General features: G+C 37.8%; 5 protein-coding genes across 6 annotated transcripts; 1 reads left to right on the top strand and 4 right to left on the bottom strand.

Moving 5' to 3' along the window:
• Positions 1–1,219: 1,219 nt before the first annotated feature.
• On the bottom strand, positions 1,220–2,898 carry LOC147296884 (cyanidin 3-O-galactoside 2''-O-xylosyltransferase FGGT1-like). Its single transcript, XM_086233645.1, has one exon. It carries the CDS (start codon positions 2,835–2,837, stop codon positions 1,455–1,457), a length of 1,383 nt encoding a protein of 460 aa, XP_086089771.1. The 5' UTR covers positions 2,838–2,898; the 3' UTR covers positions 1,220–1,454.
• A 3,015-nt stretch (positions 2,899–5,913) lies between these two features.
• Positions 5,914–10,163, bottom strand: LOC147296883 (deneddylase). Of its 2 annotated transcripts, none has more exons than XM_086255598.1 (8): positions 9,666–10,163; positions 9,365–9,568; positions 8,710–9,204; positions 8,267–8,377; positions 7,820–8,008; positions 6,975–7,205; positions 6,391–6,511; positions 5,914–6,316 (listed from the first exon to the last, which is right to left on the bottom strand). In XM_086255598.1, exons 1-8 carry the CDS (start codon positions 10,068–10,070, stop codon positions 6,204–6,206), a joined length of 1,869 nt encoding a protein of 622 aa, XP_086111724.1. In that variant the 5' UTR covers positions 10,071–10,163; the 3' UTR covers positions 5,914–6,203. The 2 variants fall into 2 exon arrangements, with proteins under 2 accessions (XP_086111724.1, XP_086111727.1); XM_086255601.1 differs by having other exon boundaries at positions 8,710–9,201.
• A 174-nt stretch (positions 10,164–10,337) lies between these two features.
• Positions 10,338–12,442, top strand: LOC147296882 (transcription elongation factor 1 homolog). Its single transcript, XM_086229096.1, has 5 exons — positions 10,338–10,465; positions 11,107–11,235; positions 11,422–11,492; positions 11,942–11,963; positions 12,102–12,442. The coding sequence occupies exons 2-5, from the start codon at positions 11,123–11,125 to the stop codon at positions 12,166–12,168; spliced, it is 273 nt and encodes a 90-aa protein (XP_086085222.1). The 5' UTR covers positions 10,338–10,465; positions 11,107–11,122; the 3' UTR covers positions 12,169–12,442.
• A 345-nt stretch (positions 12,443–12,787) lies between these two features.
• Positions 12,788–15,580, bottom strand: VOZ1 (vascular plant one zinc finger protein). Its single transcript, XM_086246294.1, has 5 exons — positions 15,262–15,580; positions 14,768–15,032; positions 14,424–14,573; positions 13,728–14,247; positions 12,788–13,621 (listed from the first exon to the last, which is right to left on the bottom strand). Exons 2-5 carry the CDS (start codon positions 14,993–14,995, stop codon positions 13,068–13,070), a joined length of 1,452 nt encoding a protein of 483 aa, XP_086102420.1. The 5' UTR covers positions 14,996–15,032; positions 15,262–15,580; the 3' UTR covers positions 12,788–13,067.
• Positions 15,581–17,562: 1,982 nt separating this feature from the next.
• On the bottom strand, positions 17,563–20,258 carry LOC147296880 (Optic atrophy 3 protein (OPA3)). Its single transcript, XM_086235826.1, has 4 exons — positions 19,825–20,258; positions 19,196–19,330; positions 18,560–18,646; positions 17,563–17,813 (listed from the first exon to the last, which is right to left on the bottom strand). Exons 1-4 carry the CDS (start codon positions 19,951–19,953, stop codon positions 17,655–17,657), a joined length of 510 nt encoding a protein of 169 aa, XP_086091952.1. The 5' UTR covers positions 19,954–20,258; the 3' UTR covers positions 17,563–17,654.
• Between the last annotated feature and the right edge of the window lie 2,275 nt (positions 20,259–22,533).

Here is a 22,533-nt window from a genome sequence, read left to right as displayed (position 1 = left end):
ATATTTGTATCACAAGAAAGATAAAGGGAGAAGTGGTCTTTGTGGAGATCCTATGTCTGAGGTTGCTTGGTGCTGTGGCAACCGTTGAATGGTAAAACAACTTGCTTTGGTTGGTGTTGAAACGACAGCCGCATATTTGAAGGAGATGCAACTGATGAGCAGCCACATATGCTAGAAAACAGACTTCAATTTGATCAGAGAATTTCGGCCAGAGGAAACTATACTATCAATTTGTTTCATAGTAATTAATCCCTGCAATCCTTTTATATATGATAATGATCAGTTAATCCACTAATTACTCACCCAAAAAATATTAAAATCACTAAATACAGATATTTTCATAAGGTTGAACCCCAATTTAATCAGTAGCTTAATTTGTTTTTCCTTTTTGTAACTGTATAATCCTCAGTTCAATTTAATCAACATGGATGGTAGTATGAGGGGTGAGTTATGAGGGGAATGCTAATGGAGCAAAATGGTAATTGGGTTTGAGGTCTTCTTTTGATTTTTCAGTTCAGGGCACGTTCTTGACTCTTGAGGCTGAATTTTGGGGCATGTTGTTGAGGCTGAATTATGTGGCCTGTATGAAGGCCTCTCTATGACTTGGAACGAAGGCTGTAAATTTCTGGAAGTATTATTTTGCACGGTCACAATTAATTATTTAAGAACAATGCTTAGGTACTCATATTTGAGTATCAACTTTGTACTCATGATCAATCAAATTAGTCCATCATGAAAGAGAATAGAGAGTTGGAATAGTGGATTTATCATAGATTCATTTGATTAGCTATGAATACAAGGTTGGTATTCAAATCTGAGTACCTAACCATTATCCATTATTTTATTGGTAGGTACGGTTACACTGTCACCATTGATATGAATCAGACATTCCAAGCGGTTCGTGGTGGTCCTTAATGTGCCAGGTGGCGATGCACCCACGTCTCTAGAGACGCATTTTAGACAGCTGAATGAATATGACTGGTGAAAACTAAACAACGGAAGCATATCCTGATGCAATTAATTAATTGAGGGCGATATACATAGAAAAGTACCGTCTTACTCTGCCTCTTAACTTTTTGTTGTGCTTTATATGGTAGAAAAAAAGAAATTGCGTGGCCTCTTTCGACGCGCAAGTTTATTGGAGACATGCATACATGGCAATGTGAAAGGTTTTGTACTTACTCATATTTGCCAAATTAGCTCAAAAGCTTCTCTTTTTGATCCCTGTATCTTTTATAGCAAATTACATGCGTGTTTTTGCCTTTAGGGGTAGTTGTACTGCTACATCATGAGGCTGATGAATAGTATTAATAATTGTTGGATGTCAGCCTCAATAAACCAAACAACATAACTCACACAAAACAACATATAATTAACAAAACAACAAAAAATGAACAAGAAAACCCTTGTTCATAAATAACAGTACGCGCGTAAGTTGATGCGTTTTACTAATTTCATGATAGCAGGGCATGCAGCTTCTTTTCAAAACCATCCATGTAGGAGTTTTCAAGCCCTTTGCTCATGAGAAATTCTCTCCACTTGGCATGGTTGATCCTGACCTCCTTGGCTACCTCACTGTCATTATCCATCACAGCCTTCACTGCCTTGCAAACACCTTCCTTTGTAAACAGTCCATCTTCATCTCCTTTCTCAACCTCCACGCCAACTTTCAGATCCCCACCCATCATTCTTGCATTGATAATCTGATCTCCTACATTTGGCAGCAGCACCATTTGGCACTCATTCACTAAGGCCTCCGATAAAGACCCTGAACCGCAATGGGTCACAAAGCACCCCACTGAAGGGTGCCTCAGCATCAGTGGCTGCTGAACCCAACCACCATAAACAATGCCTCTTCCTTGCACCCTCTCTTCAAATCCCTCTGGCAATGCCAACTCAATTGTTTCCATTCCCATAGGTGGCTTCAGGGCAGCGACAAATGGCAAACCCGTAAGCTCAAAACCCAATAACAATTCATGTAACTGGTCCTTGTTTAGAATGCATTCACTTCCAAAAGCACATAATATCACGGTTCTGGCTTTGAAGCTTTGAAGCCATTTTGCCCACTTCTCTTCTAACGGTACTGAAGTTGGGGACTCTGCAGGCACCACCGGCCCTGCAAGAATCACTGGATTCCCAAATTGGGTTTCAAGATAATCACAATAAGGCCCTTCCATTTCTCTACAAGTTTTGAAAGCAATTGCATCGCAGTCCTTGAAAGAGACCAATTGACGTGTCAGGAATGTCACCCCACGGCCAAATTCCTTCAATGTGATACCTACTAGTGCTCGATCTTCGTGGGTTCGTAACTTGATTGAAGAAGGAGGGAAAGATGGTGGAGGCTCCATAACATTAGATTCTGTCTCAGTTTTTTCCATTAGTTTTCTTTCAGGGCTAAGCAGATACCCAATAGTTGCAGGACTAATGATGCAATAATGGACAGACTTAATGCCTAGTGGGCGTACCAATTGGGGCAACCAGTGTGTGAAATCAAAGAAGACAAAATCGGGTTTGAGTTCACGAAGAGATTGTTCAATGGCAGGTTGAGTAAGGTCCATGGCAGTGACGAGGAGAGACTGCAAAGGGAAAGGGATGTCAGCTGTGGTTTCAGCTCCTAGAGGAAGGCCATCAACATGAGGGATAGTGATGGGAATGAAAGTAATTCGATCCGGGTGGAGATTGAAAGCCTCAAACTTCTGTTGGGTTTTGGGTGCTAGAAAGAAAGAGATTCTGTGGCCTCTTTCAGCAAGTTTGTTGGAGACATGGAGGTATGGGGTGAGATGCCCCATAGCAAACCAGGGATACATGGCAATGTGAAAGGTTTGGTTACTCTTCATATTAGCACAACTAAATTAGCTCATACACTTGAGAGGGGTTTCCCTTTTTCTTCTCTCTGTATCTTTTTTTATAGGAAATTACATGCAATGCCTTGAAGTGGCATCCCAACGGCCATTGGTGAGTGAGAATACCACCACCCTACACTAAATATCATGTAGGCCCCCATTTTGGGTTTTTTTTTTAAAGTCCATTTTTAAAAATTTACTATTCATCCGGCCCAAACCGCTACAGTAAACTACTGTAGCGGCCCACTTTTTAAAAAAATCGTTACTGTAGCGCGCTACAGTGTTTCTAAAATGCAATTTTTTTTTTTTTATTTCAGTGCCATTTAGTACATAAATTACAAAAAAAAAAAATCATAATTTAGGTATTTTTTATTTCATAAACATGTTAAATAATAACCAACATAAAACACAAAAAATCAAGATGAAACATTCATAATCTTTTGCATTTTATTAGTAAATATAATTGTTATTATTGAAAAGTAACAATCACCTATTACTACTATCGAAAAGTAACAATCACCTATTGCTACTGCCCGGCAGTAACAATCACCTATTGCTACTGCCCGGCAGTAACAATCACCTATTGCTACTGCCCGGCAGTAACAATCACCTATTGCTACTGCCCGGCAGTAACAATCACCTATTGCTACTGCCCGGCAGTAACAATCACCTATTGCTACTGCCCGGCAGTAACAATCTCCTATTGCTACTGCCCGACAGTAACAATCTCCTATTGCTACTGCCCGACAGTAACAATCTTATATTGCTACTGTTTGATAGTAACAATAATAATAAATTAAATAATATAATTTAAACATAATATAATCCTTATGAAAGCATAAACAACCAAATGAATTATAAACCTATGACACAATTACAACAAACTAAAACAAAAATAAACTCAAATCAATTACTACTTGACAGTAACAATCATAACCTCATTTACATATTGTTACTGATAAATATAATTATTACTGTCGAATAGTAACAATTTATAACATTAATATTATTGTTACTATAGAACAGGAACAATTACAAATCAATAAAAATAGTTGTAAATGTAGCAGTAACATGTTAAATACTAATACAAATCAAAATAAATCAAACATAAAAATTACAATAATAAGTTGTCACTAACAACCAGTAACAACTAAAAAAATTCTCTCCACAACCAAATAAACATTTACTCAAAGATTTCAACTACTTTATCCATCTGTCCTACTTGAGCATAACCAGTAATCATAGTATTCCAAGAAACAATATCCTTGTTAATCATTTTTTCTGAAGAGATAGAGCTTCAACCATTCTCACCCTTCTGCAAACACAAACATCAACCAAAAGAATAAAACCCAATTGAGCAATTTTCCAAAGAAACAAACAAGAACAACAATCCGAAAACTCACAATCAAAACCAACCCATTACGCTATGCCATAAAAATTGTATTTCACTGTTTCTACGACTGTTTTTTTTTTCCCCTCAATTTTTCTGGATAATATGTTAGGTATCAGGTTTCATTGATATCATGGGCATCCTGCACACCATAGAAGCTTGATGGCATTCGAAGTGTCTAAAGTTTCACGTACACATGGTCTTATCATCAGAGGTGTAATTCATTTCAGCCCTAGAAGCAGTGCAGTGAAGGCAAAACCAATCACCTTCAGGTACAGTAAAACCAAGTCCAACACAGTATGTATGAGCTGCTGAGTCACACAGATCACAGAGCAACAAAAGACTTTCATCTGTTGTACAGTGGCACACATTACACAAAACTTGTTCATAAGAATGAACAAGCCCAGCTGTGTTACCAAAAGGAAGGTACACCTGCAAATTGTAACACAACCAATTCGACAGGAATGTACATTTGGCCCAAAATTCAGCAAACAGAAAACCCAAACAAAAAAGACAGTCTAATACAAAAATATCCACAGCCTCAGTACCTGATCGCAAATGGGGACCTTAACCACTCGCTCAAGGGCAAAGACACCGTCTTTCGGCGGTCTACGAATGGTGGTAAATCTACGCCGGCAAATTGGGCAGCGCGACTCCGTCTTAGCCCACTCCATGATGCACAAGAAGCAGTAGTAGTGGTCGCAGCAATCGATTTTTCCTCTGATTGCTTTGCCATCGTCCAAGAAGCAAATTGCACAGATCTGAGACAACCACACGGTAGATCGAAGTCCCCTAAGCCCAGTGGTGGTCGCGATGATCTGGTTGCCAGAGGTTTTGGGTTTCTGATCTTTGTAGATCTGCTGAGCGAGCCACCGAGCGCGCGAGAGAAAGAGACAGAGAGCGAGCCCAACAGGTCCGTACAGTTCCTCCAGATCTCAGAGATCCATTTCGCTTCGCCATGGCTCAGCCTCTCGTAAAGAAGGACGACGATCATGACGACGAAGGTGAGTGTGTGTCCCCGTCACTTGTAGAGAAACAAAAAAGGAGGGAGACAGAGAGAGAGAAACAGAGAAGGAGGGAGACGGAGAGAGAGAGACGGCGAAGCCTACTCCGCCAAAAACGATTCGATTCCCAAGGCCTGCATCAGGACCATCTTCGCCATCGCGAAGAAGCTCTGAGAGCAAATCTTCCAGGCATCAGCACAGCCATTCAACAACGAGCTCTGAGCCAACGAGGTGAGACAAAGTGAGGTCAGAGAGAGACAGAGAAAACAAGACGGAGAAGAAAAGAATGTTAGAATGTGGATCAGGTTAGGTGTTATTGGACCTCCTTCAAAACTAAAAAAAAGCACAGGGTCTTAAAGGTATAAAGAGCCCAAATTTGGGTTTTATAATAATTTACTTTTTTTTTTTTTGCCACTAAAATAAATACAATGTTTTAGTTCTAGAAAGTAGGAAAAATATCATTTATGTGCTCTCTCTCTCCTCTCCTTCAGTCCCTTGTGCAGTCTCTTGTTTTAGATGTTGACTCGATGCTATTCAATTTTTCTTCTAAAAATTATAATAATAGTAGCAATTGAGCTTTTGCAAGGCTTAATTACTTTTTTGCAATCTTGCAATGATATTGTGATTAAAGTACAATGACCTTCCACTATTCCTTGCATTTGTTGATGAGTGCTCTGTGCATTTGTTGTTTTTCTATCATTTGTCAAAATAAAATAAAATAAAAACAAAAAGAAGAAGATGGGGAGCGACGCTTAAATTATATATGGAGAGTGAAGACACATCCGCAAGAGTTGACTAAATCATAAGTATGCCCAGCTAGTGTAACATCATACTGGGTGAACTTCAAACAATCCCTTTATATCATTGGAGAGAACAAAAGGGATCAGCAATTTTTGGGGTTGAATTGCACCTGATATATCACGAAGATGTGCATTCTCCCCCTCACATGCAATTATCAGACAATGATTATCGAACTGGCCTGGCCAAAGCAAAGCAGGCATCTGGGTTTACTGACATCAGCAACTCTATGACAGCAACCTCATTTGGATGCTTGATTTTGAGACCGGGTTCAGTGAGACCTATTTGAGACAATCACTAAGGTAAGTGGCAGCTCATAACATTACAACAGATAACATAAGCAGCAAGCACATACCAGGTGAAAGCTCTCGCCCTCTGTATAACTCCTTTGCTAAGGGATTGGCAGCCCAATGGTTAACAGCCACCCTGCTTATAGGTTGGAAGCCCACTATATTACCATCATTTGACAGAACCACCTAAATATTGCACAAAAGAGCATGCAGACATATTAAAAACACCAAACAAGGTACAAGCAAGATAATCAACAAGAGCATATAAGCATCACACATTCTCCCTAGTACTACATGATGATGATGATGATGATGATTCTTCCTAATGCTACATGATTACATGATATCACACACCGGCAACCTAGAGTACCGGTTCTTGATGTCAGCCTCAATAAACCAAAATAATCCATTTTGTCATTTTGAGCATTCAAACCATACAAGACCTAAGCGGGTTGCTTATATCATTTCTCCATATAGGGCGCCAGCAAGAGAGCAAAGGAGTATGGGAAATGTGGCCTGAGTGCATTATCATGTTTGAAACCAATATCTGGGAAATATTTGAAATGTGTGTCCACATGTTTGTGAAGGAGAAAGGAAACTAATTCGAACAGGGAAAGGACAGAAGAAAGTAAACTTTACCACGAGTTACCTGATAACTAGCAATATCTTGTGCTGATGTTTTCAAGTCTGCATCAATTTTCTCTGAAGGAGCAGAAATAGTTGACATGTCTTCGATATTGGAATAATCTTCAACTACCATCCTTAAGTAATTCGGTACTTTGCCAGTCCAAGCACCCACATTTGTTTCCATCATTATCTCACCAGGCCAGCCCAGAGCATCCTTTATCTTTTTGACAACTGATATGCAAAATTCTTCCAACTATCCAAATAAAGTCCCAATATCACTTTTTATCAGAATAATCAAAAAGAGTAAAACGGGGAAAACGGATGAATCTTTATTTTTCATTTTATCATTGCCCTATATTGAGTATGCTTCTAGGAAAAACTATGCAACTTGTTTCTCGTTCTCCCATTTTGGCAGCCTCAGGTGTGAATTGTGCACAAATTGAATATAAACTTTTTATATAAGTGCTCATTTGGTAACATTTTGTTTGAGGTTTTGATTAAAGATATAGAAGAATTAATGAAAAATGAGAGGAAAATGAGAAAAGAGATGATAGATGTGAGGGAAAGAGGAGGAATATATGTAGAATGGTTTATAAAATAAAAACTACAAAAACAATTTTAAACAGCTTTTTTTATTAGTTTTAGTTTTATGTATTGTCTCTCATCTCTCTCCTCTCCCTCCCTCTTTTCTACCATATCTTTCCCCTCTATCTCTTTAACTAAAGAAAATGAAAACAAAAGAAAAAAGAAAAACATTATCAAATGGGCCCTAAGTAATCCAAAATATTCCATTAACATTATCAAATGGGCCCTAACTATATTCCATTAACATGCTGGACAGATATAATCCTCTCCGACCATGCATACCTTCACAGCATCCACAGACTGATATAGTGCACTATCAACTTCAGACGATGGAAGAGACCGGTGTTCTCCAGAGTACTTTCCACCTTTATGTGGGTAAGGCAAACCAAGTTGACCAAGAGCACTGATTGCAACAAGAAAAATTCCACTTGCAAGGGTGACAGATAGCATTCTTAACAAAAAAGAGCCTGTCTGAAATAAATGGAACCAGTTAGCATTGCACCAATTAACTCAATTCATATGCATTATCCTATATGAACGCACTACAAGCTTAAAACTTCAGTCAACTTTTCTTGAAAGAATAGAAAACATTCTGCTACCATTTACCTTCTGATATCCAAATGTCATCAATAAATTTACTACTAGTGCCAGAGCACTTAACATATATGCATATCAGGTCTTCAATTGTTAAATTTAACCAAAAGTAAGAAAACATATGCTACACAGTACCTTTTTATTAGACAAGTTAGTCGAATTTGAAAGAACACCGCATGATAGTTCTTTATTGGGCAGTGTGTAAAGATCCTCATAGTACATATCTATTATATCCGCAAATCCAACCTGCAAATTTTGTAAACCAGAGACATAATAAAAGTAGTATTGATTTACAATGGTTTATGACTGGAATTAAGTTACTGAAGAATCAAATGTGAAACGAAGAAATTGCCAATGTGGCACTATCACAAATGCACTCCTCATATTATTGAAACGAAGGGAAGGGGGAAATACAACTTCTCCATCATGTAAATCATCATCCTATTTCAGATAGATTTAAGCTAGAAAACTCCAACATTACATGGACACTTCAACATGCCTGAAGTACCCAAATTAGAGACACAGAGAAAAAGGACCACTAAAAGCCAAAATTCCAAAGACAAGGAAAGAGAAAGTACCATTTGGGAGTGTGTCAAGAGAACTTCCCAACTATTTTCTGCAGATTTTCTCCAGCCTTCAAATTTCACATCCTTAAGTCGATTAGCATCAATTTGTAGCCTGTAAGCAGGAACATACTCACTAGTCCATAAACTAAACTCAGGACCACCAATCTTCTCCAATTTAGAGAGTGCAGATGGTGTCCACCAATAGTACTTTGATTTTGTTTTCAAAGGCTTAAAGCTTTTCGTTGTTAAATTTAAACTTTTGAGCAAACTCTTGGCATTTTCAACTATCTCATCTTCAAATAACTTGTATATGACAACTGAGGAATCTTTTGACACTATCCTTCTAGGCTTTCGAAACCAGTGGAGTAAACTACTTGAAGTTTTGCCCACATAATCTTCAAGAAACTGTCTTTCGGTGTTCTGAAGAGCAGAGATACAGACAACTTCTGCAAGCACAGAGATAACCCGTTCATTGGATGAACTAAGGGTGAAAGATGCAGGGACCTGCTGATACGAAATGAATAAGAGAACCGAACCTATCAGTATCATGAGGCACCTGCAGGACAAAGATTATTATGATATTACATAATTACATTTTACAAGAAAGTGATGCAGATGTCAAATTCCTTTATGTAAACCCCATTACAGACAAAGAACAATGACAAACCTCTCTTGGGTTCTCAAGCTCCTCCATGGTTCTTTCTGTTCCAGGTCTGAAAACAAGCAGTTCAAAGTTCCAAGGCTGCTGTAACACTACTTGTCTAAATGTCATGGCAAGTATGTTTCTAGAGGTAGTGGTTGACAGCATATCTTCAGTGATGGAGCTTCTCAGTTTACCAGCTTTTTCTTTGACTTTTCTCGGAGGCAGAAACTGATAAAAATATCAACTTTCATAAAAAAGAGAAAAAAAAAAATCGTTCTGTACGAATAATATAATATCTCTAATCGAAGACCAGAAATGGACTGACCAACCGGGTCGAGACTGTGCTGTGGGGGTCCGGATGGCCCGGGAACACGGTCTCCACAACCATAGCGGGCATGCCCGAGCTAATGTGCTCGTCGGCCGCTTGTCCTCCGTCGGCTGCAGCCGCCGTCAGAGCCTGCTCGAAGTCGACGGCGCCGACCAAAGCAAGCCGAGCCAAGTCGTTCTCATACGTTCTCACGCACGGGAGGCTCTTCCCGTCGGACTCGGCCACAGCTTGGAGGACCTCTTGCTCTGTAACCGGGACGGCCTCCGGAGAAGAAGAAGAAGAAGACCGGGCGAGGGCAAAACGGAGATTTCGGTGGTTTTCGACAGTTTTGGGGGAGATAGAGTGCCTAGGTCTCAAGGGAACAAGAGGAGTGTTGACGAAGAGAGATTGAATGGACGCCATTAGTGCGAGTTTGAGCTCCGAATGCTTAGGGTTTTTGAACGTTGAGCTTGAGGTTAGGGATAGACTGGTGTGTTTTTTTTTTTCGTCTCTCTTAAAATTGGGCTACGTTGGGCTTGCTTCTTGTCGTTGCATTGGGCTTTTACTTTTCGTTTACATTGGGCTTTTTTCTTTTTGGTTTTAGACGATAAAAACGACATCGTTTTGGTTCCCGCTTGAACCGCTTCCTTCTTCATGCGCATTTTTAAAGCGTTTTCCAGTCAGGTGAGGGGAACACTTCAATATCTAAAATCTTTAATGCAGATTGTAATCTCTCTCCGTGTGTGTGAAAATTAGGGTTTCTGTTCAGCTCGGTTACTAGAATAGTTAACAAGTCGGCTGGTTCTTCATCGAGTTCGGTATGATTGTTCCTTCTTCTTCTTTTTTATTTTGTTGCTCATTTCGTTGGAGTTTGATTGACGCTAATGCCTGTATGTTTTACCCCTGTTTGGTTGCCGAGAAATGAAGAGGAAAAATGAAGTTTTTCTTTTTTTTATATGTGCCGTAAAATTTAGGTAATATAGAAAATCAAAAACCGAAACTTTATGTACTTCTTGTTCAGCTATGAAGAAAACAAGAAATTAACATCATTTGGGAAATGATTGTATGAAAGTTTTGTGTTTTGTTTTGAACGATAAATCGGGTAGTGTAGGGTTTATAGAGCAACTTTTTCATTAAACTGATCCGAAGCTGATTTCTTGTAAGAGATTTGGGATATCATATTTTTTTGTTCATAAAAATTATGTGATTTTACATGTGGATTTCTTCATGCATAGTTGTGCTATTAAATAATATACATATAATCTAGTGTCTAAAATAATTAATTCTTCATAAGGTATGGTATTCTGTTTTTTATATATTTAACTATTGGAATGGGAATTTGCTGTGCTATTGTAAAAGGTTGAAATGAGGCTGAGAAGCTTATGAGACAAAGGAATTTAGGAGAAATTTATGTTTAAGGACTAACTTGCTTCCTTTAATGGTGGGATGTTGATATTAGAGAAAGGATTTAAGAAATGGGGAAAAGGAAGTCATCAGCAAAGCCACCTCCCAAGAAGCGGAATGACAAGCTTGACACTGTCTTCAGCTGTCCCTTCTGCAGCCATGGCACCAGTGTTGAATGCCGCATGTGAGCGTTTAGTCGACTTTATGTCTGATTTTTTGACATGTATTCAACTTTCTGTCTTACCTTTTGAGTCCTTCTAACCATTTGTGAAGGAATGCGTAGTCCAGAACTAGTTTTAGGGGGTTCATATTTAATGTTAAGGTTCTAGATTTTTATTCTTGCACTCACTTTTATTGTTTACATGTTCAGTGATTTGAAGAACTTCATTGGGGAAGCTTCTTGCAGAATATGCCAAGAAAGCTTCAGCACTATTGTCACAGGTCTGTTCAAAACCTGGTGTCTTTGGCAGGTTTAAATGTTTAATGATATATTGGTTTATTTAATTTGAAATCTTTTATTTGTACGTTTGGTATTCGAGAGTAAAACCCTTTCTTTGGAGTCGATTTTTTATTATATAAAGTTTGTCAGTGGAGGTTGGGGGTAGTTTGTCAGTGGGGATCGGAGGTAGTGCAAAAACAAAGTAACCTATGAAAAAGTAATGGGATGATGATGGGTTTGGCCTCTTTGATCACTGATTCACTGTTCATAGTCTTCATTTCAGGATCAGACGCTGGAGCCTTGGATTTCTTGTATGTTTAAATTTTAATGCAATATCTCTGCCCTAGAAAATTATTAGGAAAAGGTTATTTATCAGAAACTTATGCAGTTAACGATTTTCTTTTTGTTTAATTGAGTTTTAACAGTCTTATTTTCCCCCTTGTATTCGCAGCTTTATCTGAGCCAATAGACGTGTAAGTAAACTCTCTCTCTCTCTCTCTCTCTCTCTCTCTCTCTCTCTCTCTCTCTCTCTCTCTCTATGTAGTACGTATGCATTTATGTGAGAGTCGTAACTGGGCAGCCACTCTTATGTGAATGTTGTAACTCTGCAGCTACAGTGAATGGATTGATGAATGTGAACGGGTTAACAACCTCGAAGATGATGGTGATGGTGCTTGAGGATGACCTGATGCTTAGAAAGCCAGGTGCAGTGTTGGCGTAGCTACTAATTTCCAAGCTTGTGATTAGGGCAGCTGCTTTAGGAGCTTTATTGCTCATATTTCTAATTTCCGAAATCAGTAGTAGTTCTGAATAATGACGAAGCCATCCAGAAACCATGCTTGTCAAGCTTTTAAATCTTATATATTCCAATGTTGTATTGTAAATTTGCACTATGTAAGTTATATGTGCTGGTAATTCAATGCAACTATATGATGCATGATCTCTTCTTGTTTGGAATTGCTTTTAAACACTACTGATAAGAATTTTAGCCCTCTCTAATGCAAATTTTTACTGAAGGAACTTTAATTCGGTAGGTCCTTTTGGGTAGGGGTAGAATTTGACTTGGTGTATGAGTCTTTGATCCTGCGGCTACCATATCTTATTGGACAGTAAGGGGCAAAACTCACCGTACCAAGAATTGTAACATCAGTTAGCAGCATTAACAAATTTCTGAGTGATGATTAAAAAAAAAAAAAAAAAACCCGCATAAATAGAGGAATATTATATACCCAACAAAAAGAAAGTTCATACTGCAGATATGTACCCTTGCATACCGTCTACACAATTAGCACAACAGTTTAAAACCCAAGTGCTGGTTTCCAGCGTTCATCATATCATAATTAGGTATAAAAATGTACTGGGAAGAAGTTAGAATATGATCTAGCGTCCAGAACAATCTAATGCGGCAATAGAGGATGAGCTATTCACAGCATCTCCATGGAGCAAAAAATGAGCTTGAGCTTGATGACTTTGGAACAGAAGAAAGTGAAGTGAAAATGAATGACCCTCACCACCGCTTAATGTAAACTAAAAACTAAGGACATGCAGCTTATTCACGCCCATCAAAGTTCTTTCAGTTAAGTTAGGTAATAGCCGCTTACATTTCCAACCAGATAATCATATGGCGCACCTAGCCCATAGTCAAATGTCCCATTTGTTGCTGCCCCTCGATTTGGAGTGTAATAGACATTTCCAGCACCAACCTTTGCGTTAAATTTGACCCTGCCCTTGACATTGCGCTTGTTATCAGAGGGGAACTCAGCAGAAAGCCTCCCCATCTGCTTCTGCAGATCAGCAACGGAATCATTACTTAGTTTCCCCTTGGAATTTTTCTTCCCATCAACAAGTTTCAGTTCCAATCTATACAAGGCACAAGCATCACACTTGTTGATCTCATATTCGTAAAGGTGCCACTCAAAATGGTTTAGAGGTTGTGGATCCATATAGTAGGATCTCTTCAGCCCTCCAAATTCATTCATCACTTGCTTCCTTGACTCATGCCAACCCCGTCCATTGTAATCTGGCAATGACCTCTGCTTTCTGTTGCCACTCTCAAAAGCTCTACGAGGCTTGTCAAAAAAGAGCCACTCCCTAATTATCTCACCCTCAAGAACCGAGAGATCAAAGAGTTCTGAAATCACACAAGATAATTAATTGACCAAGATTCACAATGAAAGTCACTTGTGTCTTCTGAATGACAACAAATAAATGATGAAAAACAGCTAAAATGCACTTACCAGGTGCATTCCAGGGAGACTTTGCAGTAGCAGCTCCCTCACACTCAGGGATACCAACATCTTTTCCTTGTGCCTTTGCACTAAGAGCAGAAAAAAGTAGGCCATCCTTCAGGCCAATGCCCCCAGGTCTCAGGACTGGACCCATGCCAGGCGGTCCTTCATTCAATGCTAACGCAGCATGAAAGCTACTGCAGTAGTCTTGACACCAGTCCAACCCTTGAGCAGGCCTAGGACAATCCCAAAGCGCACATTTTGGGCCTAAGAAAGCCGACGGCGGAGGGCATATACTTGGTAGATAATTAGTGACATGATACAATGCATCCTCCCCAGTCAAAGCTGTACCATGACTAGTATAGAAGTTGTGCTCAAAGTCTTGATGCAAGTCAAGCTGATGATAGTCCAAATGATTAGCCCCTTCCAAATTGTTAATAGGAGCACTGTGGACACCTGAAGGGGAGCTTTTGCACTGATCAGCCAATGGGAAACCATGTTCCAGTTGCCCCCGACTCACACCAAATGTCTGAAATATTAATCACCATTGAGTCTCATTTACAAACTGATTGACACTTCATTTCAAAAAAAACTTAAAAAGCATATAGATATATGGACAAAAAGAGAAAAAAAAACACAAAGCACATAACAGTTACAAAAAAGGAACAAACAGAAAAGAGAAGAAAAAGGAGAGGAGGGAACCACCTCCTGAAAGACCAAACTTTCTCCAATTTGCAAGTTTTGATCATTAGGCTCAGGTTTTGGAGCAGCTAATGGACTAGTAGCATCATCTTCCTCTTCACAAAGCTGCAACAGCCGACAAATGTCCGAAGAGAAGGAACCAAGACTGCCACCCTATATTCACCCATAAACACCACAATTCACTACCACCCTTTCAAACAAAAACATAACTCACATATTTCACAAGTTGATATAGTACATCCGAGGATAATCGCATGTATTGATAGTTGATACACAAACTTGTAGTTATATATGTAGAGTTCAAAATAAGCACTCAAAACATGCATGTATATGATCATGATTCTAACTTGCTGCAAAGAAGAAGCTGGGGAGGGCTCGTTTAGCTCGGATTTCCACTCGCGGAGCATCTGATGGACTTGTTCTTCGAGGAGGGTAACGTCAATGGAGCGGCTCTCCTTTCTGGCGAATTGGAGGTCCATGAACATGCCATGCAGGTCATCCACACGGTTCTTGGCTTTGTCCTTGAAGAGCTTATGAGAAGCCGACTTGCAATTGCTCTTCGAACCCTTCCTCATCACAAACCCCGCCCGCCCCCTTTTCTCTTCCTCAACCCTACAATTCACAAACCAAACACAGCTCCATCTCAGATTGCCAAAAACCCGTCAAGATTTTTGAGGTTTAACACACACCAAACACAGCCCACATCAGATTATAAAAAACCCATTAAGAAGTTAACAATTACACATGAAAATTAAAATCAACCAATAAAATTCACAGTAATTTAAACCAATATACTAAAATTAATTTAATTCAAATGGAACGTTTATGAATGAGAGTGAACCTCTATAATCAGAAGCAACCCACTGAAACTGAGCACAAGATGGACTGAAAAGTGAGCAATTAATAGGATCTTATTTTGGTGATTGTCGAAAGAGAATTGGGATCGCAAAGGCTCAAGAGGGTTTGGAAGTGAGCAGAGGTGTGGAAGCTAAAAAAGAAAAGGGAAAGTGAAATATTCGACCCAAAAAGAGATGCTTACCCCCCTCAAAGTGTTTGATACCAATTTCCAATTCACACAGTTTATTTTGTGGCTTTGTGCTCTGTTATGTACAAACAGTGCACTTCTCTTTTCGCTCGCTCTCGCACCGACTGTGAAAGCAATGTGTCAATGTGGACGCGGGTAAGACTGTCAATAGGAATGTGGTCGTTGGGAATTATATATGGACACCCCAAAATTAATTCTAGACACCCATGATATTTGTTTTTATAAATACAATTATACCCCTTTTGCAAAAGGGCTATTATGGATAAACCCTCCAATAATAAAATATTTTCTGAAATTAAAAAATCAATAGCATAAAACTTCTTAAAAAAAGTAAGAAAAACCATCTTCCTCGTCTCCTCATCCCATTTGTCGACACCTTCATCTCTCATGTTATCGCTAACAAAAAATAAAATAAATAAAATGTGGGTGCATAAAGAAGAAACTGGTAAAAAGAATGAAATGCGGGTGCATAAAGAAGAAGCTGTCGGCGATGAAAAGAGAGGCGCTAAAGGAAACAAATAAATAGTAAACCCTCAAATCGATAAACATGATAAACGTGAATTAATCGGTCGAGAAAACTATTAATGATCATAATTAAAGAGAAGCAAGAGTTTCATATACTATTAATGTCTAGTACTCTTCTTTTTTTGTCTTTTTTTTTTTGTCTTAGTTATTGTTAACTTCACGGCTTCACGGCTTCACGTAAGTAGATACCGTTAATTTTAACTTTTATTTCCCTTCACTAGCATTAGTTGTTTCCCACTTTCTCCCTCTTTACTATAGCTTTGGTGATATTGCAGGTGCATCGCATGAGCACGGTTTTCCAGCTAACTAGAAGACCACCTTTCTTGTTGGAGAGAAGGGAAAGATGAGGAGACTAAGAAAGGTATAAACTATAAAGATCGCATCCACTACCATCCACCAGATTCCTATTTGATGCCTCCTTGAGATAGAAGAGAACTAAAGGGGTGGTTGTGCTGCTTGTGCATGGTGTATAATCACCAATGAAGATAACCAGCATCTTATGTTTAGAATTTTGGCTGTTAAATGGGTCACAATACCATACAAAACAAAACAATATTGGGACTAACCTTGGGACTTTTAATCCCAAAATTAGTTGAAGATTTATCAAAATAGTTGCTGCTAATCGATCACCAGCTAATTAAGTAATGTAAAATCATCTCATTTAATCCATTAACGAAATACTCAAAAGAAAGTAACAAATCCAATCTAGCAACAACAAAAAAAAGAGAATTACAAATCTAAAAAAATTAAAGGAACCTTTATATTTGGTCATTTTAAGCCAAGGAAAGGCTTTTTCAGTCCCAATATTAATATTTTTCTTACCAGAAAAGTGCACTATTATTACATGAACAACTGTATACGGTATGTGTAATTACATCAGACATAATAATAGTGCTGTGTGTCTCGTATTGAAGTCAAGATTAGAGTCATTCTTTTTTTTTTTTTTCACTTTTTTGGGACAGCAAATGCAAGTCCATTGATGGGGAAAGTAGAGAGAAATTTCACCTGCTCTAATATATATTTATCCAATAAAAAATTGGAATATATAAAAGCTGACAGTGACTCAGTCCCATTTCCAAATCTTAATGAGAAAGATTAGAAAAAAGAACAATTTCAAGACAAATATCAAAATTTACTTTCCCACTAAAGTACAGAAAAGGGCACTGCCATGCAAAACCATCTTTGTACCGACAAGTCTCAGCATCTATCCACTGAAAATCTACATCCAAATGGCCACTGCTATCCTATTGATTTCGACTGCCTTTGCCAAACAAGTTTCTGCACAAGCTTTCGGCAAATTGAAATCATAAGAGCTCTCTGCACAAGCGTGGACATCTCATCTGTTTTAAATGATGCATCGCTTGACACAACAATACCACACCAGCATAGCCATCATTAATTTGCCATGCCTTTGTGTACAACGTTTATACAGATTCCTATTCTCTTCTTATTTCACATTGGTTCAAAGTTTCAAACAGAACCTCTAATTTTCAATTATATTCATCTACATTTGGAAAACAATGAAGCCAGACATCACTCTCAATAGATGGCCAATGGTCAAAATAATCAAGGGAGAAAATTTTACCTCCGTGGAGAGGGAGCATTCTATGAATTAAAAATTGTGTTACAAAACAAGAATTTATTTGATGAATCTTGTAATTTGATCAGGCTGGTTTTACTGTCTTGGCACCTTCTGTATCAGTGTGCTTGAAATTGATAATACCACTAAGTCCTCGTCCCCTAGCAAGCTTCTCCAATTCTTCAAGCTTGCCCCTAAGAAGTTCCACTTCTCTTGATAACGCATCATCTCTTTGCTTCATTGTCTGAAAAACATTGAACAGCAAGCAGTTAGTTAGTTCTAAGAAGGATGTACCATGAAACAGTAATTGGATTGTGCAGAGTATAGTATATTGTTATACACTTAATCACCAAAAACAAGTTATAGTGCTTGAATAATATAACAGTGCCATATGCTCTAACTTTTAAATAATATGTTGGAGATTATATGATTCTGATTCAAAATACAAGTCTATTAAGTCATTACATCATCTTAGTCATTCAATTAATGATAATCCACAAAGATTTTGTTGATATTGGATATCCACAACCTTAGACTAGTCCTTCCCCAAAGAGTGCCTTTGCTGGTAAGGTGGTATTCATGATATTGCTATTGCTCAACGTAGGCTTATAGTTTTCATTTGGCTTGAGGACAAGCTAGATATGCCATCTTTGTTTGATCCATCAGAGAGAGATAGAGAGAGATAGAGAGAGAGAGAGAGAGAGAGAGAGAGAGAGAGAGAGAGAGAGAGAGCCATTCTCCTGAATATTCTTTTCTGGGAAGAAAGAAAAGACAGCAATTTGTACTCAAAAGAAAGGTAAACCTAATATGAGAATTACAACTGCTTTGTTCATTTTCACTGAAATGTTCAAAAGAGGGTAAAAATGCAACTGAATAAAATTCCATATAACTCATTAGATCTATGAAACTATAGCCTGTCAAGGTTGCCCTATAAATGCAAATCAACACAATAATTCAGTACCATTAACAAAGAAGGTACTGCCACAATACCTCCAGTTCTTGCTTGCGTGATTCCTCCTTTCTGGCTTCTGATCTAGAACTTCTTTGCACTTCAAAGATCAGAGCAACTCCTGCAACCTATATGCAGAAATTTGCATGTAAGTAATCACGGAACATCAATATATGCACAGATGGTTTTAGTGGGACAAACATGGTCTATGAGTCAGATTCCCGAGCACTTTAAACACAACACCACACACTCCCATGTTAAAAACGAAAGCATCCTAGGCCAGCACATATGTCCTACCTACAAAGCATGGGTACTTCTACAAGGAAGCCATAATTCTCGAAGACTCCCCAATAAGTTTAGTCACCAGCTTTTTGTGCGATTGAGTAACAATAGAGCAATCAGTTTATTTCTTGTTAGACAGGGACGCACATACAATTTATTACCAAGAAGGCAAGCACACATCTTTATTCTTGACTTCCATCTACATGCAGACTTACAACAAGTTCATTTTTCACATGTCTACATCTGCACATAATGAGACACAACCCAAATCTATATATTTATCTTTTGGTTTGGGTCTTTCAGTGTGTATTGGAAAATCAGAATATCAGATATATAAACAGAGCAAAACCAGCTTTGAGAAATTTCACAAACAAGCAGCTAGGAGTAAATACTACCGAGAAGACAAAGAGCTCCCCAATAAGGTCCACAGCAGCCTGCACTGCCTTCTCCTCATTCAAAGGGCGAATCTCGACATCAGTTGCATGACTATAGAGGCGTCTTTGCATTTTTGTGGTAATTTGATGGTTTGCCTGAATCCAATAAATCATTGAGAAAACCCTTCATGGATAAATGCATATAATGAAAGTAGATTTCAAGGAAAGCAGCATGATAAATTCGTGTTAGAAATAGCATACTTCATACAGCAATATGCATCCAAACCATTTACAAACAGATAAAAGTAACATAAACCTGAAAGCATTATTCCACATAAGCAGAATGCAAATCAAAAGCTCTATCCAGGATGATATAAACTATATCATCTAGATGGGTAGCTCAATAATTGAATTAAGAACAAGATAAAAACCTAAAACCTTCTCTTTCGAGATGAAAAAGAAAAGCAGATTCCAAATGGGGGAGCAAGAATTATCGAAAATTGGGGGCAAGGATATGTATTTGGGATCATATTTACGAAATATACATGATCATTTGCAATGGTATCTCAAAGTTCAAATTTTTAGATACTTTGCTAAAAATCATAATAAGAACAATAAATAGATATATATATATATATATATATATATACCTGTGCCATGTTGATGATGAACTGGCGAAACCTGGGGTGCAACCCAGCTTGCTGTTTGAGCCTGGCGGCTACGGGTTTGCTCAGAGTTTTCAAGACCAAAGTTCCGAGCTTCACGAGCGGGAGTACCATGCCTGTACAAGCCGATCTAGAAATACAACTGTTTGATCTTCTTGCTTGAATTGAAGCTAATGAGAATGAGCACAGAATGCTCAATTTATGGTCATGTTGAAGTTCAAAATGGGGTACTTGTATATCATTGCTGGGTTGACTGGTTCAGAGGGTGAGTGAGTTTCGTGGTGAAGAAGAAGGCTGCGAGATGAAGAAGGTCGGAGGAAGGCATGTGCGAAAATGGGGTTTGTTTGTTCGTTCCAATTGAGTGGGTTTGAGAGAATTACTAGACAAAAATAATGCTGAATTGGGGTGAAATGGAATGTGCAACGTTTTTTTTTTTTTTTGTTGGAAAGTAAGAACGTCTAAAGTACTTGTAGTTAGTTGAAGACTAGGTCCAACATTCAATTATCACTAATGAGTAATGACTAATCTAACAAAAAAAAATGTAAAAATATCTCACTTCTCTGTTCTCTGCTCCAGGAAGGAAAAATTAATTGTATGTGTTACTTTTCTATTTAAATTATAAGACGTGGTGTTTCACTCCCATTTATTTAGATTTTGGATGGTTGAATTCTTGAAATTGAAAAAGAAAAAAGAAAGTGAACTAGTGATCCTTTTGGGAAAACTAATTTCCTTTTATTTATTAAAAAAATAAGAGTATAAGTATAACAAATATAATACGAACAATAACCTCAAAGACAAAGGACAACACAAAAGAATAAAATTATTTTATCAATAACTATTTGGTTTAGTTGTAGGACCTAATCTCCCCTCTCTGAAAGGAAGACATCTGGTTCATCGACAAAGAGATGGACCAATATTATTCTTAGTACCTAATAACGATGTTATTATTGCTTAGTACATTATAAAAATAATACTTATATAAATGTCTTTTGTATATACACATACAAAATGTAGTTACTATACAAACACAATATGGTCAAGGTACAAGCATAATTTGATCAAGTTAGTCTTATTACCAAAAAAAAAATACAATTTAGTGAAGGTACAAAAACAATATAGTCAATGTACAAAGGCAACATAATCAAGGAACTAATACAATATAGTCAGAATACAAACAAAATTTAGTCAGGATTCAAACACATTTAATTAGGATACAAATGTAATTAGCCAAGGTTCAAAACTTCAAACACAATTTAGTTAAAGTACAAAAACATAATTACTTGAGGTAAACACAATTTCATCAAGGTACCAATGTGATATGGTCAAAGGTACAGACACAATGTAATTAATGTAAAAATCCAATTTAATTAAAGTATAACTGCAATTTAGTTAAGATACAAGCACACGATAGGCAAAGGAAAAAGAGTGCATTAATTTCAAGGTACTGACAACTTAAAAACTTAATCAAAACTACCCTAACCTATAAATTTAATTTGCAGGTAAACTTCTAGAAGGCCAACCCTAAAACAAGCCAAATTCATCCACAATAAAAATTAAAACTAAAACTAACACAAGCCCAACCTAAAAAATAAATAAATTGAAACTAACACAAGTTCAATCCACCGAAAATAGTTTCAACAAGTGCCAAATTAAAATTGAAATTACAAAATGAAACTATGAAACTGCATTAGAAATCTGAAACTACGACTGCCGACATATTTTTACTACACTTTGGATAAATATAAGTTTTATATACTAAAGAAACTAAAAAAATTTATGAGAAGAAAATTCAAAATGAATAAACAAAAATAAACTGAAATTAAACTAATAAGTTAAGTGATTTAGAGGTTATAAATGTTATTTTATTATTACATTTTAACGATAGGTATATTAGAGGTTATATTAGAGGTTAGGTAGGAATGTAGGATCAGAAAAACAGATCAAGTAGGGATGGCAACGGGGCGGGGCGGGGCCGGGGGTGCCACCCCCATCCCCCGCCCCCAAAATTATTTGAATCCCGAATCCGCCCCAAATCCCCGACTTTGTAAACGGGGATTCCCTGTCCTTGACCCCGCCGGGGAGTGACTTCCCCGAACCCGCCCCAACCATTTTTTTCCCCCCATGAATGCATATCAAATTATCAATAAGCATTACAAACATGCTATAAGGCAGTAATATTCAATTCAAACCTGCTGAACATATCAATACAAACCTGCTATCAATAGATTCAATACAAACTTGCTTAACATAATACATATCAAACTTGCAGAGTTGCAGAACTAATCATAAAACAAACCTGCTATCAAACCTTCTATAAATAGATTGAGTTGCTATAAGGCAGAGTTGCAGGGCCCGCAGCTGATCCGCCCTCACAATTCATGTATTATCCCACAATTATTCAACCCCGACAAGGTATTAATAATCATCCGCCTAATATTCATCATCATTTGACACCAACAACAACAGGAGGAGGATCCCACATCCCACTGCAATCTCAATAATAATCCAGATCACCTCTATGGCATCAGTACATCACTCATAAGAAAACTAAATACAATCTCAATAATGTTCTAATAGTCCATAAATGCATAAAACTAAATACATCCATCAATTCATAAGAAAACACATCTATGGCATCAAGCTTCAAACATGCTTTAGATATTTCCTTTATGGCATCAGTACATCACTCATATA

This window comes from Dryas octopetala, chromosome 1 (genome assembly GCF_963921425.1).
Source record: "Dryas octopetala chromosome 1, drDryOcto1.1, whole genome shotgun sequence".
Taxonomy (NCBI): domain Eukaryota; kingdom Viridiplantae; phylum Streptophyta; class Magnoliopsida; order Rosales; family Rosaceae; genus Dryas; species Dryas octopetala.
Note: the sequence above shows the minus strand (reverse complement) of the source record. Positions and strands in the feature narration are given on the sequence as shown.

Coding starts and splice junctions, on each gene's coding strand:
- LOC147296884 (XM_086233645.1), bottom strand. CDS start 2,837: ATGAAGAGTAACCAAACCTTTCACATTGCCATGTATCCCTGGTTTGCT.
- LOC147296883 (XM_086255598.1), bottom strand. CDS start 10,070: ATGGCGTCCATTCAATCTCTCTTCGTCAACACTCCTCTTGTTCCCTTG. Junction 8,378..8,709: donor TCTTGACACACTCCCAAATG/GTACTTTCTCTT, acceptor CAAAATTTGCAG/GTTGGATTTGCGGATATAAT. Junction 6,317..6,390: donor AGGGCGAGAGCTTTCACCTG/GTATGTGCTTGC, acceptor TGTCTCAAATAG/GTCTCACTGAACCCGGTCTC.
- LOC147296882 (XM_086229096.1), top strand. CDS start 11,123: ATGGGGAAAAGGAAGTCATCAGCAAAGCCACCTCCCAAGAAGCGGAAT. Junction 11,236..11,421: donor ACCAGTGTTGAATGCCGCAT/GTGAGCGTTTAG, acceptor TTACATGTTCAG/TGATTTGAAGAACTTCATTG. Junction 11,493..11,941: donor CTTCAGCACTATTGTCACAG/GTCTGTTCAAAA, acceptor TTGTATTCGCAG/CTTTATCTGAGCCAATAGAC.
- VOZ1 (XM_086246294.1), bottom strand. CDS start 14,995: ATGAGGAAGGGTTCGAAGAGCAATTGCAAGTCGGCTTCTCATAAGCTC. Junction 14,574..14,767: donor CAGCTTCTTCTTTGCAGCAA/GTTAGAATCATG, acceptor GGGTGAATATAG/GGTGGCAGTCTTGGTTCCTT. Junction 13,622..13,727: donor GTCTCCCTGGAATGCACCTG/GTAAGTGCATTT, acceptor GTGTGATTTCAG/AACTCTTTGATCTCTCGGTT.
- LOC147296880 (XM_086235826.1), bottom strand. CDS start 19,953: ATGGTACTCCCGCTCGTGAAGCTCGGAACTTTGGTCTTGAAAACTCTG. Junction 18,647..19,195: donor GGGAGCTCTTTGTCTTCTCG/GTAGTATTTACT, acceptor TTCTGCATATAG/GTTGCAGGAGTTGCTCTGAT. Junction 17,814..18,559: donor CACGCAAGCAAGAACTGGAG/GTATTGTGGCAG, acceptor AATGTTTTTCAG/ACAATGAAGCAAAGAGATGA.